The sequence below is a fragment of the Amborella trichopoda genome, chromosome 13 (assembly GCF_054954075.1).
Source record: "Amborella trichopoda isolate Santa Cruz 75 chromosome 13, AtrichopodaSantaCruz75HAP2 v2.0, whole genome shotgun sequence".
Lineage (NCBI taxonomy): Eukaryota > Viridiplantae > Streptophyta > Magnoliopsida > Amborellales > Amborellaceae > Amborella > Amborella trichopoda.
The window spans coordinates 51,040,852-51,068,379 of NC_142348.1; the positions used below are offsets into that span (position 1 = coordinate 51,040,852).

General features: G+C 34.5%; 2 protein-coding genes across 5 annotated transcripts; both read right to left on the bottom strand.

Moving 5' to 3' along the window:
- Positions 1-4,667: 4,667 nt before the first annotated feature.
- CXIP4 (CAX interacting protein 4) lies at positions 4,668-6,676 on the bottom strand. The gene is made up of 2 exons (XM_020674523.2): positions 6,387-6,676; positions 4,668-5,878 (listed from the first exon to the last, which is right to left on the bottom strand). The coding sequence occupies exon 2, from the start codon at positions 5,867-5,869 to the stop codon at positions 4,964-4,966; it is 906 nt and encodes a 301-aa protein (XP_020530182.1). The 5' UTR covers positions 5,870-5,878; positions 6,387-6,676; the 3' UTR covers positions 4,668-4,963.
- A 4,293-nt stretch (positions 6,677-10,969) lies between these two features.
- On the bottom strand, positions 10,970-20,869 carry LOC18445903 (Phospholipid/glycerol acyltransferase family protein). 4 transcript variants are annotated; one of them, XR_016048466.1, is made up of 10 exons: positions 20,158-20,869; positions 18,913-19,023; positions 18,724-18,761; positions 16,189-16,253; positions 13,842-13,910; positions 13,397-13,650; positions 12,796-12,929; positions 12,297-12,437; positions 11,820-11,883; positions 10,970-11,393 (listed from the first exon to the last, which is right to left on the bottom strand). XR_016048466.1 is itself a non-coding variant. In XM_011629394.3 (9 exons), exons 1-9 carry the CDS (start codon positions 20,677-20,679, stop codon positions 11,389-11,391), a joined length of 1,149 nt encoding a protein of 382 aa, XP_011627696.1. In that variant the 5' UTR covers positions 20,680-20,869; the 3' UTR covers positions 10,970-11,388. The 4 variants fall into 4 exon arrangements, 2 of the variants coding, with proteins under 2 accessions (XP_011627696.1, XP_006856091.1); XR_016048465.1 differs by having other exon boundaries at positions 13,397-13,749; XM_011629394.3 differs by lacking the exon at positions 13,397-13,650.
- Between the last annotated feature and the right edge of the window lie 6,659 nt (positions 20,870-27,528).

The following is a 27,528-nucleotide window of genomic DNA, read 5'->3' on the forward strand; positions in this document are numbered from 1 at the left end:
ATTCATGGTTCAACCATGTGTTAGAAGCCTCCATCTCTTGCATATGCTGAATAGTTAGTATGCAATGAGAGAAATTTATGAATATCATTTACACAAAATATATATGAATATTTTTGCTTGTGGAAAGATAATATTTACTTTTAATACAACGAGGCTACAATCATTATTGTCCATCAGATTTTAGGGTGGATGATTGTGAGTGTCACTGATTAGATTGAAAGTTTAAACATAAAAATATCGAGCTTTGTGTTAAGACATTCAATTTAACATCCGAGGGTTAGTAACAATTGTGACCTTATAATAAATATGGTCTTATAGTACATAATCTTTTATTTAAAGGGAAAAGTTTATATAGAGCTGAGGCTCTAAACAATCAAATTAAAGCTTACTTCAAAAATTTTGCTAAAAGAGGTTGTTTTGATGCCCAAATATTTTCAAATTGATCATCTTGACATCAAGAAGCATGGATATGAGAAAAAAATGGATTTCAAGTTTTGGAAATAGTGTATTTTGTAACGCATTTTTGAGCTGTCAATTTTCAAGATTTTCAAGTTTTTATAGATCTATCTATCTACACAATTTTTTAAGCTTTAAACTTTTTATAAATAAACATAACAATATATTTTAAGGCTATCATAAAGATTTCCGATATTGAAACCACATTTCTTAATACTATTTGAAGGTCGGCTCTAATTTGATTGTTTAGAGCTTAGGCTCTAGACCAAACTTACCCTTATTTAAATAGGGGGAGCTTTTTATGTGGTGGATCATATGTAAACGATTTGTGACTTCAATCTAAAAGTAGTATGATTTTGTCATATTTTGACCTGATGGTTGAGAGTATGTATATTATTTGAATTTTATTTTATTTTTTTTAAATCAGATCGAGGTAATATCTTGTGGCATGAGCAACTAATTTAGGATGCATAATAAAAAATAAAATTAAATAAAATGACGAATATACTCCTATAACTTTTAGGCGTATTGTTTTATTTTATCAAACTCTTTGTTTTATATTTTAAAAAAGATGCTTGATTATCCCCAAAATTCGGGTTCAGTTAAATGTATAAAATATGAAATTGAAATAGTTTACATGTTCAATCGTCCGATCGAAAGATTGGACAGCTGAAAACAGCAGCCAAATCTTTTATATGTATTGTGCCGCATGGAAGTTCACGTTCCTATGAGTCCTAGGACTCATCTAAGGAATATATAATCTAAAAATCATAATTTTGTGCAAAACATATTTAGACGACTCGTTTTGTCATTTTCTCGAAATAGTTTTTTTTATACCTCAGGGGACACAAACTAAGAATCTGGAGACCCATGCAATTAAAGTGTATAAATATGAAGGTGTTATGCATGGGTGAGGTTTGTATAAAGTAATGTGCATCTCAAAATTATGCCGAAAATACAGTTTTGGTGCCTCCTTGTGATGATATAAAAATTTATTATTGTCCCCCATTATAAAATTTAAGTTCCAGAAAAGATGATAATCAAGCAGATCTATAAACACTTGAAAATATTGAAAATATAGAGAATAAATTGTTTTAAGACTAAAAATTCTTTTTTTTTTCATACATATGAATCTCGAGGTCAAGATAATCGAGAGTTGTCTATGCTGGAACAACCTGCTCTAGTCGACTTTTTAGGTGTACTAGTACAGTATAAGGTTAACACCTTACATAAATTTTTTCCATTCCGTTTACACTTCTTACTTTTTGGAAAGTAATGTATTTGCATGTATGGGTGAGTGCAAAGTGTTGGGCTCACAAGGCCATTAATAAAATTTAATGTGCTTGCGCATTCAAACCCTGTATAATCCCAATACATTTATCCCCATATATTTACTAGTTCATTTGCCTCCCATGTGTATCTTTATCGAACTTTTTTGTCTGCATTTGTGTCGATTTTCGTATTTGAAATCCATTAGAGTGCCTGCTGCTGAAAAACGTAATGGCATCTGTGTGTACATAATTTTGATTAAAAGAAAAAAATTATATAAGGCGGCAATCTTATAATATAGAAATAAAACAATTTGTTTTTGGTACAAAGAAGTCATAATTGGTAGTAGCCATTAGATGTCAAATTGTATGGCTCGAGACGTGTCACAAAGTTCGAAAAACTGATTTTGAACTTCGGGTCTAGTCAATGATGCATTCACAACCATCCGCTTTGAAATTTGACGGACAAAAGTGATTCTGACCTCATTCTATTAAAAACATATGGTCTCTTTATATACTTTCTCTAAAAATAAAGTGTACCTAAAAAATCCACCTAAAATAGTGGTTCTGATACTAAAAGACCCCCCTAGAATTGATCATCGGGACTTGGACTTCGAGATATATGCATATGAAATAAACCAAAAAAGGATGTCAAATCTCAAGAATAATTCATCATATAACACATTTAGTCCATCCACTTTCAAAAAAAATTTAGTGTTCATAGATCTACTCAATCTATGCCCAATCTGATGCTTTAAATTTCATGGTTATTTGTGAAAACAATGAAATTACTTGTCACAAAGGAGCTTCACAACGGAATTCTGTTCTCTTTTTTTCTTTTCTTTTTTCCCAATGTACTAAACCAACCCTATGTGCCATTTTATTTGACGTATTTTCTTCTTGGTAGTTCAGTGGTAATATTCGAACTAGGGATGCAGATATGCATTCATCAAAACCTTAACCAATCAAGCCCAAGCTGGAATCCTGTATCTTTCTTTATGTATACAGATTTGGTGTTTAGTTGTGTTTCTCTATAAGAAAGTATATCTATCTTTGATGTATACAGATTTGGTGTTTAGTTGTGTTTCTCTATAAGAAAGTATATCTATCTTTGATGTATACAGATTTGCTGTTTAGTTGTGTTTCTCTATAAGATAGATTGTTGGGACATATTAAAGTTTCATTTCCATAAAAAACAAAAGAAATACTAGGCTGAACCACCGAACCCAACTCCAGCGTTCCTAAACCACTCAAAAGACCCATTATCAGAAAAAAGAAAAATTGAGAGAGCGAGAGAGAGAGAGAGGATCACGAAACATAAATTGATTAAAGATTCAAAGGATTGGTGAATGATGGTTATCTTTCCTTTCAAGAGTGATATTGACAAGCTTCAATGCCAAACTCTCCGAGATAATAGCTGAGTACTGAACCGAAAGATGGATTGGCCCTTCCAGCCATGAGTCTTTAGCCTTGCAAGGTGTGCTGATCAATCCGGGATTCATGCTAGCTACTCGGGTGGCTTTCTTTCGGACTGTGATGGTGCAGGACACATGAACTCAGAGAGCATGCATCTATAAACACATACTTTTTTGAGGGAAAAAGTTATGCATAATTACATACATATTGCTGAGATGAATAAAGCTTGGGGTCTCTAAAAAGTTCGCATATGTTTTTTGCATCATCGAATAGCCCTACCCAGGTAAGAAAGTTACATATATTTATGAGGCCATGCCAAGTTCAAATAGCTTGGCATTCTTCATGCACGCATCTTGTGCCCATGATATTGGATCTAAGGCATCTTGAGGTTACTTGACAAAGAGGTGGGGGTGGGGTTTATTCACCTGTATTGTCTTTATGAAATTCAGCCATTTATTTTACCTTTCAATATATATTTATCACTTGGAGATCCACAAAACCTCAATTTCAACATAATAAGTATTGTTTCAACAAGATCTTGTAGTTGATGCTAAACACATTGGCATTGGAATAATACTCACTGCCATGAAAAGGATAGTGCCCAGGAATGCTTCCTTTTCTAGCATGTAGATGACGGAGGAGTCGGTGAAAGTGCGGGTCAGTGGAATAACCAACCAGCAGAAGAGGTTGGAAAGTTACTTGCACTCGGTGGAAGTTCAGTTGACTATTATTAAATCAGTGACTAGAGGATGTAATTCAGTTCAGACTATTAAAGGGGACCATGGGAACATATAATTTTCTCTATGATGAGGTTCAATAGAACTTCTCCAAAGTGCTGGCATCAAGGCTCTATCAAAGCTTATTCAAGTTTTTGTTCTTTTCAATACTGAAATATGGTAAGCGGCTGGGGTTCAAATGAGATGGGTACTATTTAGTGGTTAAATACGGTCCAGAAATTCAAAAACAGCATGTACAGGCATGTGTAGGATTTCAACCCACCTTACCCACTCAAGTATGATCATGAGTACTTAGGCTGAACTTTTGCCTATATATTGGGAGATTCTGGCCGCCACATGAGGAGAATTGGTTAACTTGCTTCCAATATTAGAACGACAAAACTGAGCTCCTAGGTGTAAAAGAACTCCAGTAAGTGAAAAATCTTACACGGGAGGATTCATCCAAAATCTCAAACACTAGCCTAAAGAACTAATCAACAATGTTTCAAAATGACCCTATATTTTCATGGCACCAAATTCATCCAAGCAGACAAGATGTTCCCCTAGCGAAGCTAATATTAATTTCTCTACTCGACTTCTCCTAAAAGTCAAACTCAAACCACCATCTTCGGTTGTATCAGTTGATTTTAATATAAATAGAACTTAAGCTCTAACCAGTTTTAGTCTCACCAATATCATATACAAGTTTAAAGCACATCAACAAGGAATTCAGATTAAGTAAGCACAGTTTCAATGCACCAAGTGGCCAAATGGCTCCACATCAAGAAATCTAACCCGTATTTACAAAATATTCAAAAGCAAATTAAAAAATATATAATAGAGTAATAGGCTAACCAGTTTCCTTACAGTTACAAGCCACACAAAATTCATCAAACACAACTCACAAGAAAGAAACAAAACTCACAAGAAAGAAGCAAAAAAATAAAAAAATAGTCACAGTTTTTTCCAATTCATCAAAATACAAACTTCAAACTTACCAATAGCTTGATGTAATAGCCTGATCATATTTTAATCTGAGATTATAGCTACAACTCAGGCTTCTTGGTCCTCTCTCTCTCTCTCTCTCTCTCTCTCTCTCTCTCTCTCTCAATGCTTTCTCTTATGAGATCGGTGCCTGCTCCTGCCCCTCTCAGAATCACCTGATGAACGATCAGTCTCTGAATCAGAGGACCTTCTGCTACTCTTGCGACGCCTTTTCACACTCTCAGCCTCGCTATCAGAATCCAAATACCTATGGCTCCTCTTCTTCCTCTCCTGTCTGCTCTTTCTGTTCTCTCTTTTACTCTTCCTATCTGAATCCTCACTGTCTGAAGGCCTTCTATGCCCCCTTCTCTTCCTCTTCTCTCTCCTCTCTCTCTCCTCTCTCTTCCTATGCCTTCGCTCACTAGAATCTGAATCATCCTCTTCCGAACCCTTGTGCTTTCTCTCCCTAGAAACCCGCTTCTTGTTCGATGAACCTGACACCTTCTTTGTCCCTTTTCCCATGCGAGAAGCGATAATCCTCTCAATCTCTGAATCTTCCTCACTGTCTGATTCATCTTTGCTCTCCTCCTCTTCCTCATCCTCAGAGCTGTCATCTGAGAGGTCATTTTCTTCACCAAAACTGCCCTTCCCATTCGCCTTTTGTTTATCTGAACCAGGGATAACTGCTGGAATTGCTCCCACCTCTTCCTTTACACTCAGAAAGTTCCTACATTGAAAGGTGAGGTGACCCACCCTTCCACACTTTTTGCAGGATCCTCTAGCTTCATCAGCGTTAGAACCAGTTAGTCGTGCCAGGGCAAGAAGGCCCTGAAAGCTAGCATATGCGTTCTCTCCCTCTGGTTCAGATGATTGAACATTCTGATCAGAGGATTGCTTCGAATTGTTCTGGTTTGGAGCATAGGGATCGTAGCCTATGGCGCTTTGCCATATTCCGTGGGTCTGAAGGGCTGCACTGCTGTGAACCCTGTTGTTAGCAGGCATACGAACACGACCTGCAGTGGCCGGCATCTTGAAACCCTAGAGTTGCAGAGAAAACCCCACTTTTAGAAGCTCATGAAAGTTAAAGAAAGGGGCAAGGTGTATTGAATTGATGATATCCTAGATGAAGGAATAAAGGATTGAAATCCTAGAATATTAAGGAGGATTAGGGATTTCTTTGAAACCCTAGATTGTACACGAATAAAAAGAAGAAGAATTTTAATTTCATAAAACCCTAGAAAAAAAAAACATACATATAAAAAACTTGGGACAGTGACCAAAACAAAAAGAAAAAGAAAAATGACAAGTCCTAAGTTTTTGATGCAATTTTTCATTGATTTTTGCTAACTCGCAGAATAAAACACACAATAATTTGGCCCAAATAATACTCCCCTAAGAAATATGGCCCAATTATAAAGGAGAAAAAATATTAAACACAAGGAACAAAAAAATACAACACAGATGTGAGTTCACATGAGGAAATCGGATGCATCTAATGCTCTCAGAAAAAACAATAAAAAAAATGCCAAACAATAACATCTCATACCTGTAGATCGAGGCCTTACAAATTGTAGCACGATGCCTTCAACTTTTCGCAGGGTACTATAGAGAGAGAGAGCAGGAACTTCAAACACAGAGAGACAGAGAGGAGAGAGAGAGAGAGAGAGAGAGAGAGAGAGAGAGAGAGAGAATGGCAAGGGTTTAGGAGCCTGATTGGGCGAGGGAACTCGAGAGAGAGAGGGAGAGGGAGAACGATGCTTTGGGGTAAAAGGAGGGGGTGACCTATTTTTATAGGGTACTGAAACTTCAAGGCAAAAGATCTTATACTCCCGCTGTAATATATTAATCATTTACTCCCACAGGTAAAACCCCATCTAAGTCTACTTTACGACTCTTAAATTTTGAAAAAAATAGTTCATTATATTTTTTTTTATCAGATATTTTTTTTTATTTCCTAAAAGTATCTCAAAATTTTTTTTTTGCCTCATTTTATTATGTATTTCTATATAATTCTTCAATTTATTTTTCAAACAAAAAATACTTCCGTTTATTTTAATTTGCAAAGAGTACCTCAATTTATTTCTTTAGCGAAAAATACCTCAAATTATTTATAAAAAATAACCTTAATTTATCTTTTTTATTTTCAAAAATAAACTTAATTTTTTTTTTTTCCAGAATAATATCACAAATGATTTTTCTAGACCTCATTTTATTTTTTATTACAAAAAAATACCTCAATTTATTTTTCAAACGAAAAATACCTCAGTTTATTGTTAATTACCAAAAGGTAGCTCAATTTATTTTTTACCAAAAACTATCTCACATTATTTTTCCTTATGTCATTTTATTTTTTATTACCAAAACGCACCTCTATTTATTTGTTTTTACAAAAAATATATCAAATTATTTTTCTTTGCCTCATTTTATTTTTTATTCACAAAAAATTATCTCAAACTATTTTTTTTTACCTCATTTTATTTTTTCGGTGACCAAAAAGTACCTCGGTGACTCTAATTTGATTGTTTAGAGCCTAGGCTCTATACAAACCGCACCCATATGGAATATACATGATATACATTAAATACGTATAAACGTGGATATATATATATATATATATATATATATATATATATATATATATATATATATATATATATATATATATATATATATTAGATACCTATTAATATGGATATGTATATGTAGAGATATATATTGATAAGGTTATTGGTCTTCATATCTCTTGATTACGATAAGATTTGGCATTTATCTGACATATATATCCACAATAATAATTAAAGATAAATACCATTAGTTATGGATAGATACAACCTAAATATGTTAGGCATCCATATGTAGAGATAAGGTTATTTTTGAAAATAAAAAAACAATAAATAATTTGAGGTATTTTTTCGTTAAAGAAATAAATTGAGGTACTCTTTGCAAATTAGAATAAACTGAGTTTTTTTTCGTTTGAAAAATAAATTGATGAATTATTCGAAAATACATAATAAAATGAGGCAAAAAAAAAATTTTGAGGTACTTTTGAGAAATAAAAAAAAATATCTGGTACAAAAAAATATAATGAGCTATTTTTTATGAAAAAAATTAATCGATGAACTTTTCGTTAATAAAAAATAAAACTAATTTGAGATATTTTTTTGTTCAAAAAATAAATAGGGGTACTTTATATATAGGTTATCAAAATTCGTTTTTACATGCTGAACCTTACACCATACTTCCCTTGTCGTACATTCTGTGTCTCGTTTCCCATGTCTTCAGCAACAGCTTTAATGGTTCTTCCTGTTGGACAAAACATGGAACCTAAAGCCTGGGGTATATGGTGCATTTCATGTTCCATTAGGCTGAGACTTCCCCATCTATCACCCTTGGAGTTGTTGGTTGAGTTTCCATGCTTTGTTATCTCTATTAGTTTCCTGGGTTTTGGTCAAAAAAAAAAAAAAAAAATTTGTCGTATTTTAGCAGCACTTGTGTCTCTATCTGGAATTTCTCTAGAGCCAGTCCTTTCTTTGCAAACTTCAACCCCATTCTACTGTTGATCAGAATTTGGAAAACTCCTCCCTATCTTGCCTTCCTTCTGGCTTTCCAGAAGTAGGAAAGAGTTTGTGATGCATCTTATATGTATTTAAAAACATAATATCTTGAGATGGAATAAAGAAAGTCCAATTTTTAGAGGGGGGGAATCTAAGAGTTAAAAAATCCAAAATTCAAATTTGCCTTTTGATAATAACAATCTTGTGACTTTTAAGGGGTTTTCAAAATTTCAGATTAAAAAGATCCTCCCGAATAAGTGAGGAGTATATATGCCCTAAACTTCTAAGTCGGGATGCAATCGTAAACGTAGCAGTACTGCCAAGAATCAAAAATTTCAAAGTCTGCTTTCCAAAACTTACCAAAACCTCTATAATAATTTGTATAGGTACCCAACTACCTCTAAATTTTGTAAAAAGATGTAGTTCTAGTATTAGAGATAGCAAATCATGATGCTACTATTTCCGATTATGTGGTGGGCAGGGCTCTCAATTTCCCTTTATAATAGGATTTCAGACTTATCGCGATCTTAATATTTTGATCTACTTGCGTTTTTGGAAGAGATGTACATTCCTCAAAATGTCGATGCTATTGATGAGGTGGTTCGGGAAATTGACAAAAATGAGATTTATTCGGTCAAATCCATGTATCACTTGTTGTTCAATGATCAGTCAGATAGTCCATGCCGGTACTTGCCGGATTGTGGAAGTCGCCTTTACCGGTAAATGTACAAGGTTTTTTGTAGTTGGCGGCCAAAGATAAAGTGCTTACTATAGACAACCTTATAAAGAGAGAGAAAATTTTAACTAATATCTATTTGATGTGTGAGGATGGAGAATCTGGAGACCATCTTTTCCTTCATTGTCCCTTTGCTTTACGCATTTGGACATAGTTTTTTGTGAAGCTAGGAGTGGCTTTAGTCATGCCAGCATCGGTTATAGGGATCTTACAATACCTTACGGTTGCTCTCCCAAAAATTGGGTTAGTGGTGTAGCAAATTTTCTATTTTTTTTTTTTCCCTTCTTGGGGAAATTTACACTAATATCGTATTTGATTTGCAAATTTCATTTAAAACGAAAAAAGCTCCATGTTTTATCCACTTCCCTTTTTTTTGTTATGTACTTTTTTTACCAAAATATAGATTCATCTAAAATATTTTATCCTTGAGTTCCAAATAGTTTGCTTTTTGGGTTCGAAACGTTTCAAGTTTCAGACCGATTTTCTTTCTTCTTTTTTTTTTTAACTAGAGCCGTCCAAAACTAAAAAATCTGAGTTCAGTCGCTTGATTTTTTTGTAGCAAATTACCTGTTTGGAACTTCACTTTCGTTTTTTTTGTAGTGAATGACCTGTTATGGCTTTTTTAACATTGAAAAGCCATCTAATTGATCATTTAGATTATCATCAGAATCTTATCCCAATTATTTGAAGTAAGCTACATTAATCCTATTTTATCATTCTGCTCTAATGAGATGTATGAATGTAGTAAAGAAAAAAAAAATTCTAGTTTTGAAAGTAATACATCGTGTTGGAGGGTCAATTTATTTGGACCATCCATTTTCAAGATTTTCTTGAGTTTGTAGATCTGCTTGATTTGAACAATTTTTTGGAGTTTAAAATTTTATAATCAGATATGAAAATCAACTCTCAGGCCATCCTAAGAATTTTCAACACTAAAATTGCATCTTATGACAAAGTTTAGAGGTCCGCTTACTTTGATTCTTTCTAATTGCAACCTAATGCAAACCACACCTTAAATAAAATAGATGAAGTCTACTCCATATCCATTTAAATCAAGAATTAATTTTTTTTGAATAGTCATGTGATGATTCTAAAGTAGGCAGATCAAAAAATATATTTTATTCAAGTGAGTGCACAAAATGTACACGTGAATGAGTACCACTTAAATAATAATAATAATAAAGGGTGCATGAGTGCACGTTTATTATTCACTCTATTATTATTTTAAGAGAGAGAGATTTTAATTCCTGAACATCTAGTTCTTTCCCTCAATAAATTGGATAGTTCTTGTTCAATCTTGGTACACAGTTTATTTGAACACAGAAGAGATGAGTATCTCCTCAGACTTCCAACTTTTCACCCTTCTATTACAACATTCAAACTCTTTTTTTTAACTTTTTTTTTTGCCTTTTCTTATACCTCTGTATTAGTTTGGATAAGAAAGAAAGAACTGCCCTCCAGAGCGTTTTTTATCCAAAAACCTGAGCCTGTATGCCATGCTCTACTCTCTCTCCCCCCCAAAGAGAGACATGGCTTAGTTTGAATTGCGGGACAAAACTATAAAAATTGTACTATCACTCCAAAGAGAGTTTATCCTAGCTCGCCTTTAGGGATAAAACTATTAAGATTTGCTCTCTCTCTCTCTCTCTCTCAAGTGTTAGGGAAGAGGATATTCATGTCAATCACCACATGCAATTACTAAGAATGCTCAAGGAAGCAACTGGTACGGGAAATAGTCCTGTGCGGGCCATTGGCTTGGGAGGTCAGGGTGGCAATGTAGCCAGTACGACGTCAAAGGTTACAATCCTACTCATTAATTTAAAAAAAAAAAGTCTTGTATACCAATAAACTATGAAGCATATTGCCAAAAAATTAATCCAATTTCCAAGAGTATTTCCATACTCTTGCTAGTACACAAGTTGCATAACAAGGGAGAAATAGAACTTTTACAGAAGCTAAAATAGGCTTCTCCTGTTTACAAATATGGCTTAAACAAAAGGGATAGGCAGAGAACGTGATGAGGATAACCTAGAAAAAGGTAGAGATTTACAAGACAGTAATGGGTCAGGTTAGGCTTGAGGGTTGAGGTCCACTGTAAGGCTCTTGAAGCTCCACTCGTGCCTTATTCAAAACCCCAAAAGCTCTTAAGCGTTCCTAGGGTTAGGGCAAAATACAAATCCTCATTTTCAATTTCTATGCAACCTAGAACTAGTGTTTAGGCCCGTAATAGCCTCGGATTGCAATTAGCGGCTAAATAATTAACCTGCAGGAAGACCAAGCAGATGCTTCAGTTTTATTGATGGAGAGACAATTATTTCAAGGCAATCACAGGGGAACCAATCAAATAAAGATCAAATCACTTGCATTAATCAGCAGAAGTAATTTTCTTGGTGGCAGTGGAGAGGTTTCTCTAGAGCAAGAGCGCACAGTTTACATGGCTATATTTTACTTTCAAACCAGTAAACAACAACAACAAAGAGACTCTTCGACCTATAAAAAGCAGACTCTCGGTACATTGACATTGGGTTTTCCCCTGGTTCAATTGGGGACTCCGAATCCAGTAAAAATCAAAACTATGAGAAAAAAACTGTCAAACCAGTAAAAAGCAGATGATTGGACTCTTAACAAACTGTCAAGCCAAGAGTTTTTCATTCCTCTTTGTGATGTAAAACACTGGGTAAGCTATTACCGTTCAGAGCAGAGTGGTAAATTCTTTTTTCAGCTAGCCCAATATCTGAAAGTATAAGATTTCCCTACAAAACAAAGACACCAAAATTGAATAAGCAAATAAAGCACTCTTAGCGAACTCCTCAAAATTAAAGAACAGATCTCTTATAGTTCCTTATATGACAACAAGTTCAATAGCAAATTGAGAGCGTAAGACACGAGAAGCTTTCTCATATGAAAACCATGAAGAGGCTATTCTCCGTCTTCCAACTGCCTAACTATTCAAAACTTGGTAACCTTGGTTAAGCTGTAGTCAGGGTTTGCCTCTACCTCGGTTAAGCTAATCAGGGTTTTCATGGTAGAGGTTAACCTTCTCATGGTTTTCAAACTAGAAAGCTTCTCATGCAATACATTCTCCTCGTTAGTCACCATATAATGTGAAATATCCACAAAACACTCTTGGGGAACTACTTAGGGGGAGATTACGCCAGGTGAATACCTCACTAGCCATTAGCTTCCTCACATTATTAGCGTACAGCTTGGGGTCTTCCTTCTCTTCTGGTGAAGGGTAATATACGGGGAGATGAATCACTTCAATATAGTTTACAAATTGGCAAAAAAGCAAAAATACATGACGTATCTGCCATGTAAAGTCAATCAAATGATCAGATATACCAAAAATGAATCATGATACGGATAATAAAAACCCTAAAAGATCTAGTACGAAGTGAGGATAAAAATTTGAAGATTTAAGATATCAAACATTTTTTTCAATGAGCTAGGCTCATATGGTTATCATTCGAGAGAGTAACAATCCATCATTCCGCCAATTGGAATGATGGATTAAGACATGCCTGCTTAGCTAAATGCTAATAAAACCATAAAATAATATGTTTCTAACTTAGGAAAGGGTGCTAACAAGATAAATTTCTTATCAAAATAAAATTATTCAGCTTCAAAACATGCAATATATCTTTGCACCTAGAAACGATTCTCACCCCAGATATAGTATCCCATGCTGGACTAAATCTCTCGTAAGGATATTGTAGAATCACAGGCAGGACAGGCGCTTTACAAAGGAATGCACCAGTTTTGAAGGGAAGAAGAAAATCACCATTGGTAGTTGTTCCCTCTGCAAGGCCAAATAAGGACAACAAAAAAAAGCCTTAGCCATAAAATTGAAAGTAGCTTCTATTTAAATGAGTTTAAATGATCAAGAAATAGGATAGCCACATAAATGGCTAAACGCTACTGGACCGTGAGAAATTCCACCATGGCCCTGTATTCTTTTACTGTTGCCGAGACTACAGATGTGACGAGTAGAAATGGTTCCATCTATTAATTACCCAGTTAATGGGAGCAGTACGGGATCATTCTATTTCAGCCACATAATGCTCTTCAACCTCACAATGTGACGAGTAGAAATGGTTCCATCTATTCATCACCCAGTTAATGGGAGCAGTACCAGATCATTCTATTTCAGCCACATAATGCTCTTCAACCTCACAACCCTAGATTCACTAGACTATGATGTGGGAATGGTTTCTGGGAAACCTCGAGAATGCTACCTTATAATAGTAGTAGAAATCAAAATTTTACCTAAATGTTCTCATATTTTCCACACCAGCAGACATAAGTCAGCAACTAGGACCCAAGAAGATCAAACTGGGAAAAGAGTCAGATAATCCATGCCTTTACTGCTGTTTTCTGTAATTTACATTCTTTTCGAACAAAGTTACTAGCATTGGCCCAGGCCGTCAGTAGAAAACCATTACATAAATTCTCCAGCCTCTCATAATATGCTGGGAAGAAATACTCAGAAAACCCTTTACTTCAGCACGAGTTTCTCCTATCTGCATTAGGATCCTCAACATACATTCCAGAGAGATGAGTAGAGTGTAATCATTAAACAAGGGGGAGAACCAGTGGGCCCATTGCTGGAAGCACAACAACTGACATAAAGCATATAAAAAACTAGTACAGTTATGAAAATTTTGCATGTAAATAAACATTGTTCTAATACAAGAAATAAATTGAAAATTACCCGGAAAAAGCATCATCTTTGGAGCAAGTTTATTCTGATGGGCAGCTTGAACCCTTTCTGTCACAACACCTGCAAACAGTGGAGATGATTAGAACTTGGGAATCAATATGAAAATAATATGATGCTCAAGCCCTTGCACACGAGAAAATTTCTGATCCACTATAGTGTTAAAATATCCTTGCCATCTCAACTTTTAGACATGCACATAAGTGTTATCTTTCCAAGTCTTACAAGCATCACATAAGTCTTTTCTTTCCAACTCTTTTTTTGTGAATAAAATATTTGATTATAAGTTATCCAATGAAACATGCGCACCTTGTGCCAGATTTTCAAAGCTGAAGAAAACCTACCATTCACTGACATTCAAGAGCTCATACAAAACTTCACCAACATCTCCAACCCCCACACAACTTCCTTGTTCATTTCACACATCCCCAAATACACATTATAAGCAGTGCTCACCGAACCCTACATCTCAATAAAGGCCAAAAAAATAAAACGTTCCCCACTCTTTGATCCCTATTCCAAGCAACAAAAACTCAAGAAACACCAACCTACAAGTAAACTGTCCTGAGGTTACCCTTCCAAAAGCTAGTCCCCTTACCATTAAAAAGTTCTCTTCAAGAAATATTCACAAAAGAGTGAGCATGCCTCCACAACTCCAAAGAAGTATTGCAACCTATACTTAACTGATATCGAGGATACACAGGACTGCACCATCAGAAGGTTATTTACAAGAAAAAAGAGGTACAGAAAAGCCTAAAGCTGTCTGGCCAAAATAACACCGACCTTCCAAAATACCGAGGCCGCTAGCTTTTTTGATCTACACACCTGAACAGTATGCATTTTTACAATAAAAAATATATATATATAAATACATATATATATTTTTATATATATTTTTTCCTCTGGATTGAAAGGAATTTGTGTATCTTTCAAGGAAAAAGACCCAAAAGAGAACAACTGTTGCACCCAATCATTTCTATTGTTGCTGGCTTAGCAAAGGTGAATGGATGGACTTTCCACCCGTCTAAGAAGCCTATAGTTGATAACCTCAAAATCCAATGGCACCCAATGCAGCCAAAAACTTTGATTTTGGTCTCATGGTCTCCACCCCAGCAGGTCTCCATAAACTAAACATTGATGGCTCGTACCTTCGCAACCTTGGAGCAATTGTTTGTGAAGAAATTATCAGAAACAATATGGGAGGGTTTTGTGCCGCTTTTGCTATTCCTCTAGGGCACACATCAAACAATGTTGCTGAATTTTCAGCCCTTGAAAGGGGCATTCAGCTAGCTATTGAGTTGCATTGCTTTCCACTGCTCATTGAGAGCGATTCACAGATTCCAGTGCATTCCCTTCACGGCCGCCATAAGTCACCCTGGAATCTCCGTATTATGACAGCAAATTGTCGTTACCACCTGGATGCCCACCCCTAGAATATTAAGCATGTCTATCGAGAGGCCAACTTGGTGGCCGATCACTTGGCCAAGAGTGCACAAGTCTCTTTGAGGCCACGGTTTGGCGTGCCCGGCCACCTAATTTTATTTCTCCTCTAATTTCTTCTGATATGGTTAGGACTTTGCATGAAAGAACTGTACCATAAACTCTTCATCCTTTTGTACCATTCTTACTTATTAATGAAAAATGGGTAGGGGACCAAATCCCCACTGACTTACCCAAAAAAAAAAAAAAAAACACGACGTATTTTTGACAAGCATGCACTTTCATTATTAACAAATATGCCATCCATGTGCCCCATCGAACCAATAATTGAAAAAAATACGGAGAGATTCTCCCACAGAGAGGAAACACTGTTCCCTTCCAGCTGGCTACTCTGCCACTCACTCACTTTAGAATTAATCCCAGACAACTCGCAGGAGCACTAAAACCATTGGAAAAGACAGGTATGATGAAGGAAGGATGCGCGCTTCCCAAGTTACTAAATAGATTTTATGGTTAAATGGATATCATGAAACCCAACAGTGAAAAGCTTATGTCAATGCATATCTTCTCCTTGCATATAAGTTGCAATCTTTGATTGTCAGTGAATTCCATAATATGACCTTGGGATCGAACTATTGTCTCATCAAAAGCAAGTGATATTTTCCAATTACGTTACAGAACATTTATATATCCGTCATTGTGCAATAAGTAAAGAACATAAAGAAAAAAGCAATTAACTAAAGAAACTTTGACTGCCTAACAAAAAAGTGAAATCCCGGAGATACAAAATTGTGGATTATCCCATAAAAATTCACCTCCCAGAAAATGTAAACAAATTTCTAACTTATTAGAATTATGGCCGTAAATAATATTAGATCCCACAAAAACAAAATGAGCATACCTGAAACACCCTTGAAGTCCAATGTTTTTGACTCTCGCTGCACATAGACACATCCTAGACACTTGCTGTAGATGTAGTACATGAAGGAGCAGCTTTTAGCAGAATGTTCAGTGCCCTTTCTAAAAAGTACTTCATCAAGTGCAAATCATGATGTCCAGAACAAGAAAAGGAACAGCTATTCCAATATCACAGTAAGATTCAGTTCCAATCACCAATATGAAAACATTCTAGGTAAGTTATCTAATGTACCTTTTGCAGTACTATTTAGTTAAGACATGAGGAATATAGTTATATAATATCAGAAGTACCCAGCATGTAATACAAGATAGAACTCATAAATAATCATATACAATTACAATAAGATAATAGTTTCTCATACTCCCTCTCAAGATGTTGGTGCAAGCAATGCATCAAATGTGAGATTGGGATCATCAAATCCTATCTGGAATCAAATCCCAGGCAGGAGAATTCAATTCAAAAGAAGATTCCTAGATAATCCCATCAGAACTTTAGGATCGATAAGGTGAATCGTATGATTCATGGACCACATGGTCATCCGCCAGATTACTAATATCTAATACATATATAATCGTTACTTTGTGATAATTTTTTTCGCATTTTGTTTCCGTCCTTCCTGCAATTTTTAATCACCCAAATGACCCAATCAGATCTCTGAGGAAGGTTTTTCTAATAACCAAACAGAAGGATTATCATTTATGCATTGTGTAATAGTTGGGGACAACATGTGCTGAAGTTGTGTATATTGTCATTCTGTGCTTATACATGCCTTTTTGATATCATTCAGTTAAAAAGGACTGATCCTGTCATATCTGCAATAGGCCAACCTTGCTTGTGGTCTATGGTGTTGGACAACGTATAAAACATAAATGGAGTGGAAAAGGAATAGGGCAATCTCGTGACCAAGGTTTAGATGAAAATTGAGCAATGTGGAAATGGAGGAATCTTGAGTATGTTTGTTGGTTGTCTATGAAAGATATTTACCACGTTTCGTTTACTGGACAGGATAAGGTGGCAATGGAATAGTGACAATGCTTTTCAATCCTATTGCTCCTTAGAGTCCTTCTAGGGGAGGGGGTTGCAAGCTCTATGAGTTGGCTTATTTGGTATATCTCAATTCCTCTCAATTCTTAAAACTTCAGCCATTCAGCCATTCTAGATCAAGTCCTTAAAAATTACAACCACCACCTCCAAATCATGGCCCCAAGCAATCAGGTCGCACCAAAGTCTCCATGTGTCAGCTGAGAAGACAATAGACACCTTCTATGTCATTATTACCATGATAGGAAGATCTGACTCTACCTCTTGAATCTTTTTGAAATGTGCTAGATGAATCAGGAGCGAAGGGGAATACATATGTTGGGATTCAACAGTAGCATTTTTCTAAGAGTGATCAATTTTTGTTTTTGAAAGGCATGCCCCTCAGCATGAGCTCTATACTAAAAAGAAATCAACAATAGCAGCTGACTTGACCCCAAGTGTCAGATGATACACAAAAAGTTAATAATCAGAAACAGATCACGTGAACGGCCAAAGGATTTTCTGAAGCTCACCTTCAAATTCAGCTCCATCACCAACAAACTAGTTGGCAAGAGTGGGAGCATTGCTAGAAACACTCAAGGTAGGAAGGTCGACACATTTTTTGGGCGTATGGACACTTGAGAAACAGCAGAAAATGGCATATTGATAAATTCGAGGCCCCAATAGTGGAGGCGACTCACTCAACATAGTCAAGTGGACATGAAGTGAGGCAGCATATCCATGGAGTATAGCCAATATAATGGAAAATCAAACTGCTCTTATAATTTATAAAATGGTCGGCATATTGCCTTCTCATATTATCAAGGGAACTAATGAGGAGAACAACTCCCCAGCATGAGAAGGGGAAGACAATCTCCTATCCCAAAATGGGCGAAGGTTCTTATCCATCCGGGCAATCTCATATCCCATAATATCTGATTGCGTTATATGTATATTGGTTGTATCTTCACTGCAACTTGATATATTCCAATGCACGACTTAAGATTCGTCACTGATTCTTCTTATCTTTTTCCAATGTTATCCACGCTCTATTTTTCACTACTACCACCATTTTTCAGTAATAAAGATTAATTATAGCAATCAATTAACTATGACACGACAACCTGAAAGGATCCTAAAATTAGATTAAGCAATCAATAATTCATTTTCATCTCACAATGAATTTGGAAGATATTTTATTAACAATAGATAAAACATGGTTGGGAGATTCACTGCAACACAAATTGTTCCCAGAGAAATATGTGACCATCTTAAATTGAGTCTAAGCTTAATAGCTAAATCAAAATGCAGTTCATTTGCAGAAAACAAAAGATTAAAGCAACAAACTAGTGCTGTCGTTTGAACCAAGGTCAGAATTAGCTAGTAGGAATAAAAATAGCAGAACATGCCCAAATGAAAGTAATAGTACATTAGGGATGCCACCTAGTCATTAAAAAACAATATATAAAATTTAGTGGAAGCATAAGATTAACTAACCTGATAAGACCAACTAGGGGAAGTCTAGCCACTGATCTCTTCAACAAAGAAACCGCAAAAAGCCAATTTTCAACAACAAAATATGAGCATATCAGAACCAATTTTGCATCCAAAATATTGTAAATTCAAGTGTTCCGGTTACATTACATAGGAAATAAGTAACCATTGAATGGGAAAAGTATAACCTACCTTTGCAACAAAGCTTGGGAAAGAGGATGACATATGATAAAGAATATCCAAATATGATATGTGATTAGATATAATTGCCCCAGGCCGATCTGAAACCTCCGTATGTTCATTCTGTACAAGTGATCAATGAAACAATAAAATTAACCTACCCAAAGAAATATAAAAATTGAACCCAAAAAATTCTAATAAACATTCATGCAAATTGCTCTGAGCGCCCAATTTTGTGGGCTGCCTCTTCTTTAGTTATTTAATTGTAAAGTACTTTTATTTTTTTAGAAAGTTAACCAATTCTCGAAAAAAACATTCATCCAAGGCCTACCAAAAACACAAAGGAAATTCACAAAAATAACTCTTTATCTGAGAAAACCACAAAAAACAAAGGCAGCTAAAAGATATTTAAATTATATAATAAGAACAGGGAAATTAGTGTTCCACCATCAGTAACCAAACAAATACAAGACATTGGAATAACAACTGTGCATATTTTTCTGGAAGTTTGTTTTTTAATTGTAAAAAAAAAAAAAGAGCCTTTTTTTTAGGAAATGGTTAACTTTGTATTAAAGTATAAAAGAATTACATCAAAATGAAGCTAAAGATGGCATCCCACATGTTGGGTGCTCAGAGTCTCAGACTACAAAATTTACAGTTTGGGTGAGCCTCGCAAAAGATGAGGGTATCATCAACGTATAGGAGGTGAGAGAGAATTGGACCAGTGGGGGAGGTCCCCCGAAAGAAAACCCCTCTCATAAAGTCTGGAGAAAGTTCTCGAAAGAGGGCGAAAGTGGGTCCCCCTGCCTGAGCCCTCTAGAAGCAGGGAAGCAACCCACTGCTGAACCATTGAGGAGGATCGAGAAGGAAGGATTGGAGACTTTCTCAGAGTCCCTGTAAGTCAATTTTTTCAGAGTTCCTTCTGTGAACTGAGTTGCTTTCTAGAAGAAGCATTAAATAAACTAACTTGATAAAACTAACTTGATAAAACTAACTATCACGAGAAAATGCCCCAGAAAAAAGAATATAAATGTAAAAAAGATAGAGAATATTTTGCTTAGAAGGAAAGTAAACATATTTGACACTGAAAAATCACCTGAATACAAATATTTCAATATCAGAATATCACATAAATAAAGTGAACGAGAAAAAAAGATAATAAAATGAGCCATAATTTCAACAAACAAATCTCTAACCAAATAATCCCACAATAAACTCCATAAACTAAGTCAAATACCATAAACTCCTGAAAATTACCTCTCCAGCCAATTTTTCACCAGAATTGGACCCAACTTGATCAGGAATTCGATAGGTCTCTTTGATCCAATAAAATCCTAGCACGAAGAGCATCGCTCTCGACAATAACCTTCCACATTGCACAATAACAGTCCTTCTAATCCCAGTCAAGTGAGCATAATCCTCTTGCTCCTCCTCCCTAAAAGGAACCGAGAAGAGAGTACAGAGCCTACAGATCAAGTAATACACGAACAATATCAAAAGCCCAAGAACAAATCGAAGAGGCACCAGGGTAACAATGGCGAAACCCAGAAGCAGCTTCTCAATCAGAGGAAATGGACCTTGCCCCATCGTCCCATAGATATCATGCCTCACATAGGCCGCATACTTCTTCTCCATTTCCGCGAGATCATAAACTACAGTTTCAGAACCAATCTTGAGGAGAGGCCTCTCGTCCTTTCTCGAGCTCTCGGGATGGCTTTCGTCGCCAGGCTCCGCAGAGATTTGCTTCGAAGCTGACAAGTCCTTGAGCTCTGACTCCATTGATAAACCTTAATTTGGAGTAATCGCCATTTGAGGAGGATCTAGCCCTAGTTTTCTAGGGTTTTCAGATGAAGAGAGATGGAAAAGAAACCCTAGAGAGGAAGCAATCGAAGAGAGAGAGAATGGCCATGGCATGAGGAGCGCGCGCCCATCTGATCCTTTTTTATTTTCTTTCTTTTAGTTAGTGCACAGAGAGACGTGGACGCGGAGCGCATTTAAATACGAGTGGTCGGATGGGTGAATACTAAATAGACAGTGAATTTATATGGCCTTCATTGGTTGAGAAATTTCCTACTTGCCCTGTTTAGTGACCAACTCGGCTTTTTTTTTTTTTTTTCTTTTTTTTTTAATGATTATTCGTATATGGTACCAACTTAGTCCGAAAAGGATGAGGACTTTTAACTTTTCCTTAACCCGTCGTAAATCTAAGTAAGGGAGATTGATTGGTTAGATAGTCAACCAACATAAAATTTTATCATAACTTTTCTTTTTTTTTCAAAGGAAAATCACTTATATCTGTGCTACATCGAGATTGAGGATTTCTTCGTCTCGTACATACATACTATGAGGCAAATCGTAAGGCAGACTATCTTGCAAAGCATGGAGTTTCTTTATCTTTTTTGCTCATTTCTAAGGCATTAATTTCTTTGATGTTGTGTGATGTTTTTTAAGCATATATTCAATAAAGAGTTGTTAAAAAAAATAAAGTAAATTCATCACAATATACTTTAATTTTCCAATAATTTAACAATTTACTTTTTTCAACTATTTCCAATAAATGATAAGATGTGAGAAAGTAGAATTATGTAAGCTAATCATGTGCAACGCGAACCCAATACAACACCTGTTAAGAGGTGAGAGTTAGTTCAAGTGGAAGGTTAAAAAAATGACAAAGGTTAGACCCAAATAGACATGGTTGGAAATAGTAAGAAAAAATACGAGAATTTATGGCCTCACTGATGATATGGCCTTAGATAGAACAGAGTAGCAGACTAGGATTCATGCAGCAGACCCCAAATAATTGGAAAAAGACTTTCTTGATGATGATAATGACCTTTTTCAACTATTTCAAGTCATGGTCATGTGCATTTTGATAAATAGTTTGAAAATAAATTAAAAGATATGTGTAAAATGTTAATTAGTTGGTCTTTCATATGTATTTCAATAAATATTCCCAAAAAAAAGTCGTGCCACTCGTTAATAATTATAATAAAGCATACCTTCAAACTATGTTAAGAAAATACAATTTTGGTATTAGAAAATGTTCTTATGGTTTTAAAATATATTTTCATATCTAATTATACAATTTAAAGCTCTAAAAAAAATACAAATTGAATATATATCTATAAATGCTTAAAAATTCTGAAAATAGACCGTTCAAATAATGTGTTACAAGATGCACTATTTTTATGAATTGAGTTCTTTTTTTATATATGCATACATTTTGAGGCCAAGTTTACAGTCCTTTTACTCAAAAGGTTCTTAAAAAGTTTTGTCAAGAGATACTAAAATTGTTAGCTTTTTGAAGTTTATAACATCGAATGAGAAAAAATAGATTTTGGTAAATTATGTTGTTTAAGTTATTATAGCTAAATGACGTAAATACTTTTAATTGTTTCAAGATCGAAAAAAAGATACATTTTTGAAATGAACTTTAATTTAGGTTTAAAATCTAATACAAATTGGGGCATTTTAGTAGACTAGCCCAAACTACGACACCAAAGCCAAATGATGAAAATACTTGTTTCAACTTCAAAGCCTAGAATAAATTTAGAAAACTAGCCCCAGCTTAATTAGTTAGCACTTGACGATTTGCACCTCTACGTCCTGAGCTCAATTCCTACAAAGGGTAAAGGGCCCAATCTCCACTGACTCGCCTAAAAAAAAAACCTAGAACAAATTTAAAAAAAAAAAATATGTTTCTTGTTTAGACCCTAAACAAATATGGTTACTTACGTCATCTGGATTAGATAATTTAAATAAAGAACTAAATTAAGAAATATCATTACCTTTCTGGGTCCCAAATAAAAAATATGATAACTTTGGTGGGTAATTTGGGTATTTTCTTACATACATATTTAGATATCCAAATTCAATTCATCTCTCATATGATATCCACAAAATAAATGGAGTTGGATGTCATTTAAGTCATAAAGACAGGAAAGGTAAGCCTCTAGAGAGAAATTTGGTAGGCCATGAAGTAAATACTTAAGGAAAAAATTTATATAAGGTTGCAACCTTAAAAAGGTAGAATTACTGGTTGTGTATAAAAAATTCATCGAAAAATATTATTTTAATGTTGAAAAACCCTCTAATTGATCATCACGGTATTGAGATTAATGAATATGAAAAACCAAAAATTTTAAGTTATAAAAATAGTGCATCTTGGAACATATTATCTAGACCGTCCATTTTCGAGATTTTCATATGTTTATAGCTCTACATGTTTTAGTAATTTTTGGAGTTTAAAATTTTATAATTAAACATGGAAATATATTTTCAGGTAATCCTAAGAATTATTTACACCAAATTTATATGCTACGATAAAATTTGGAGGTGCGCCTTAATTAGATTGTTTAAGGTTGCAAACTTATAGAAACCACACCCAATACTTAAAGCTTATTTCTAGAATGATTAGGTTTTTATAAGGCCACTTTTTTTTTTAAACAATTATAGGGCCTAGGCTTTATGAAAACAAAATAAAACATCACCTAAAATCCTCATCTGGAAAGTGTTGTCGGAGACTAAAATCTTTATAAATGGCTCTAAATCAATTTTCAACACTGTATAAATTTTGAAACTAAATAAATAGTAAAGATCTTGCCTATCTATGAACACTTGTTTTTAAAGCAAAATTGATGGTTTGGATAATTTGTTGCAATATATGTTATTTTTAGAATTTGAAATCCTATTTTGTCTTTCACAACCATAATATTCTAGTCGAGATGATCGATGTAAAGTTTTCCAATGACTTCAAATTTTTTAGGAGTAATGAGTTGATAATTTACTTATTTTGATAAGGCTACAATCCTATCAAACTATTTTCCTTTTTAGAATTATGAGTAATACTTTTGCAAATACATATCATCTCTCTTTTAGTGCGGTTCGTTTTTGTGGATTTGTAAATTCTTGGATTTTTGAGCTTAAGAAGGATGACCTTTGTTTGCGAGTATTTTTTTTTTATTTAGTTAATATGTTGATTCTCTCTGATAATGGGGTTGGAGTCATGGTGGTAGCACCACTTGTGCCCCAGATAAGGTCTAAGCATTCATTCTCACCTAATACATTCGAAAACCTCTAAGCATTCATTATCACCTAATGCATTCGAAAACCACTAACGATTTAAAAAAAACGGGGGCTCGTCATCCCCACTGAATTACCGAAAAAAAAAATATTATTCTCTTTTATCTTACTTATAATTGAGTGGTCTTTAAAGTTGATAAGCTCGTAAAAGACAAACAACCCACAGGGAAACTATGTTTAATGGTCAAAAACCTTCAACAAAAAATTGAGGGGTCGAAAGTTCTTAATTAGACTTTGATTTCACTCTTGAACCTCTTTACAAAATATTTAAATTTATTTAAGTTACTCTAAATCTTGAACAAATCGGAATATTTTAGTAATTTGACTATCCTTGACAAGTAATAGTATTCCCATCGTTTAATTGGGGCCGATACGTGAGCCAGAGAATTTTCCTCCTTGTTAAATTTTCTCAACCTTGAACATGGGAAATTTAAAAACTTTTAGAATAAGTTTTGAAAAGCTATTTGAGTAAAAGATTATAGTGAATCTGTTAATTCATCTATTCATGCGAGTCGTTCCCTCAAGATCCATTATTAACATTTTTTATTTTAAATTTTTATGGATCCATAATTTCTATTACGGGGATCACGAATATATATATATATATATATATATATATATATATATATATATATATATATATATATATATATAAATAAATAAATTTTAAAAGTGAACGTGTCATTCTTTAAGTATAAAGTTCAAAGTGAAATTTATCGAATGTTGCGGTGCACTTTCATCTATTGAATTTTTTATTCAATAGCTAAAAGTGAATCTGACATATTTGTACTAAAAAAAAATATCTCATAATATACAATTTTTTGTTTTTGGGCTATCGGTTTCAAAATTTTTAACATTTATTGGATGTCCACCTCAAAGATAGACATGTGATGGTTGGTGGGGCACATGTGTTTCTTACCCATGAAATGCTTTCCTATGTGAGAATTAAAATAAATAAACCCTCAAAATTTAAGGGGAAATTTAGCGAATCACCCATGAAAGATTCACTATTTAATGTTTTATATATTTGTAACTATTCCAACCCACAATCATGTGCCATATGATGGATTTTTTAAAATTAAGACAAACGACATTAATTAAATGTTCAACAATGCATCAATTATAAGTATTTTGCTAATTTTTGTAATGTTAATTAGAATCTCTAGGCCCTCTAGGTAATAAATAGTTATGTTAGGGTGCTCACACTATAGAGCATTTTATAATTGTACTCAATAAATTTTGAACCCTTATATACTGTTCTTTTTATACATGGAACATTTTTTTAATGGTGCAGTTTGTCTATATACAATCAAATTAGAACCCACATTCAAATAGTATTGAGAAATATGGTTTCTATATTGGAAATATTTGTGATAGCCTTAAAATATATTTTCATCTTTAATTATAAAATTTAAAGCTTCAAAATTAGTGTATATCAAGCAGAACTATAAAAACTTGAAAATTGACAGTCTAAAAATGCATTACAAGATGCACTATTTTCAAAACTTGAAATACATTTTTTTTCTCGTATCCGTACATCTTGATGTTGAGATGATCAATTTAAGGATACTTGAGCATCAAAACAACCTCTTCTAGTGAATTTTTTTAGGTGGGCTCTAATTGATTGTTTAGAGCCTCGGTTCTATATAAACTTTCTCATTTTTCCAATAAGTGTATTTTTTATCTTTAAGAGATGTAGGATATTATCTCGAAGGGTGTGACATTACCCACATGAAGCACTTGAAAGTTTTTTCTATTTTAATTTTAGGGACTATCTAAAAATCGCTAGATAAATGCTTTTAAAAATAAAATAATCTTGAAACAATTTTTTTGTTCTAGTACATAAATAGTTCAATTTCAAAAATGTTTTTTCTACTTAGGTTAGTCTATGGGTTGAAAATGTTATATCTCCCAGATTTGTTTTATCCAAAGAAATAAATGAACATTATATTCCTATGAGATTGTAACATCTTTGGGCATTTCAAGTAAGCATAAAATAAGAATAAATGTGGCAAAGTGCAATTCCTTGGACGCGGTGCCGCGCAGCTTCTGTGGTAGAGAGAGGTTGAGGGTCCACCGATGTATTTTTCTCGTGTACGAATCGAACTTACCAAACGATGAAATATAAGTGCTTGTGGATTAGCAAAAAGGGGTGCATAAAGGTTTCTTTTTTTTTTTTGTGATAATTCAGTGGGGACGACGAGCTTTAATCTGTCTTTTAAATGCACTAGGTAAGAATTGAAGATTAGACTTTAGTAAAGCACAAATTGTGCTATCACCACAACCCTATTTTCAAGGTTCTTTTTTTTTTTTCCGGGCCTAGAATTGAATACTGGGCACAATTGTGCTATCACCACCGCCCCGGTCCTATTCTCAGGGTTTTTTTTTTATAACTTATTTTTACGTAGGAAAGGCTCGATTCACGCTTCAACCCACGGAAATAAGATTTGTTTTAGAAATTAAGCTTGCAAGCCTCAAACACTAACCAATCCACCCCGGTTTCTCTTCCCGTATAACGTACTCCTGTTGAAGCATTTTATATAACAAATCCCTCCGGTAAAAGAGCTATTTGGGGGGTTTTTATCTGAAATTTTAGAATTTATCTTTGTATCATCAGCTTGTTTTTATAAAAATAGATTTTGAGTTGTTGCATACTTACTTTGCTGTCAAAAATTTGAACGTTTTCTATTCAATTATAGGATACTAGACTACCCACCAAAAAAAAAAAAAAATTATAGGAACTATTGTATTTCAAACATACGGAGGGTGCGACTCAATTTTTTATTTTTTATTCTTTTGAAGTTGATTATTGGGTTCTAGAGATTACATTGCCAAAATTTGGTTATCCCAAAAATATTAGGAGCTTAGGCTTCGTCCGTGGGAGCAATTGCACAATATGATAAATGCATGAGCAACAAATATTTTCGCCTGGATCAAAATTTACTTTTTGGAGGAATTTTTCAAAATGAGGTTTTGCATTCCACTTTAAAATCACTTAGATGTGTATTTTTTGAAGATATTGAGTATTTCATCAGGCCGTCCAAAAATTGAAAGATCTTAATGTGATCCTTAGGTGTACTTTTATTTTTTTATTTTTCGTTTTCTTGAAGCCCAAGGCTATCATGGTTTATTTATTTATTTATTTTAGGCTTTTTTCAGTGGCTAGATCCAGTACGTAGCACTCCAAACTTTTGGATCCTACAAAGTTATTAATTAGAATAATTTCTGGATCGAGTAAACCCCGTCCTGAAATTTGGAGCTATGAAAATATTCCTAGCTAGCATGAGGGAGCAAATGTACATTTTGATCCCACAGCAGCATACAATCATTTGGGTTACACATGTTAATTGAGGGTAGAGTGGGAGCCCTAGCAGCCAACTGCGATCTCATGTCTCACTTCAAATAGCTTCCTCTCTCCTTGTTTCGCTTTCACCTTTTTTTTTTTTCCTCTCACAATTCGTCCCCCCTTTTTGTCTTTTAAAAATAAGGCAAGGTAACCAGCACTCTTTCAAAGGGGTGGCAATGGACCCAGACCTGGGTATGGGT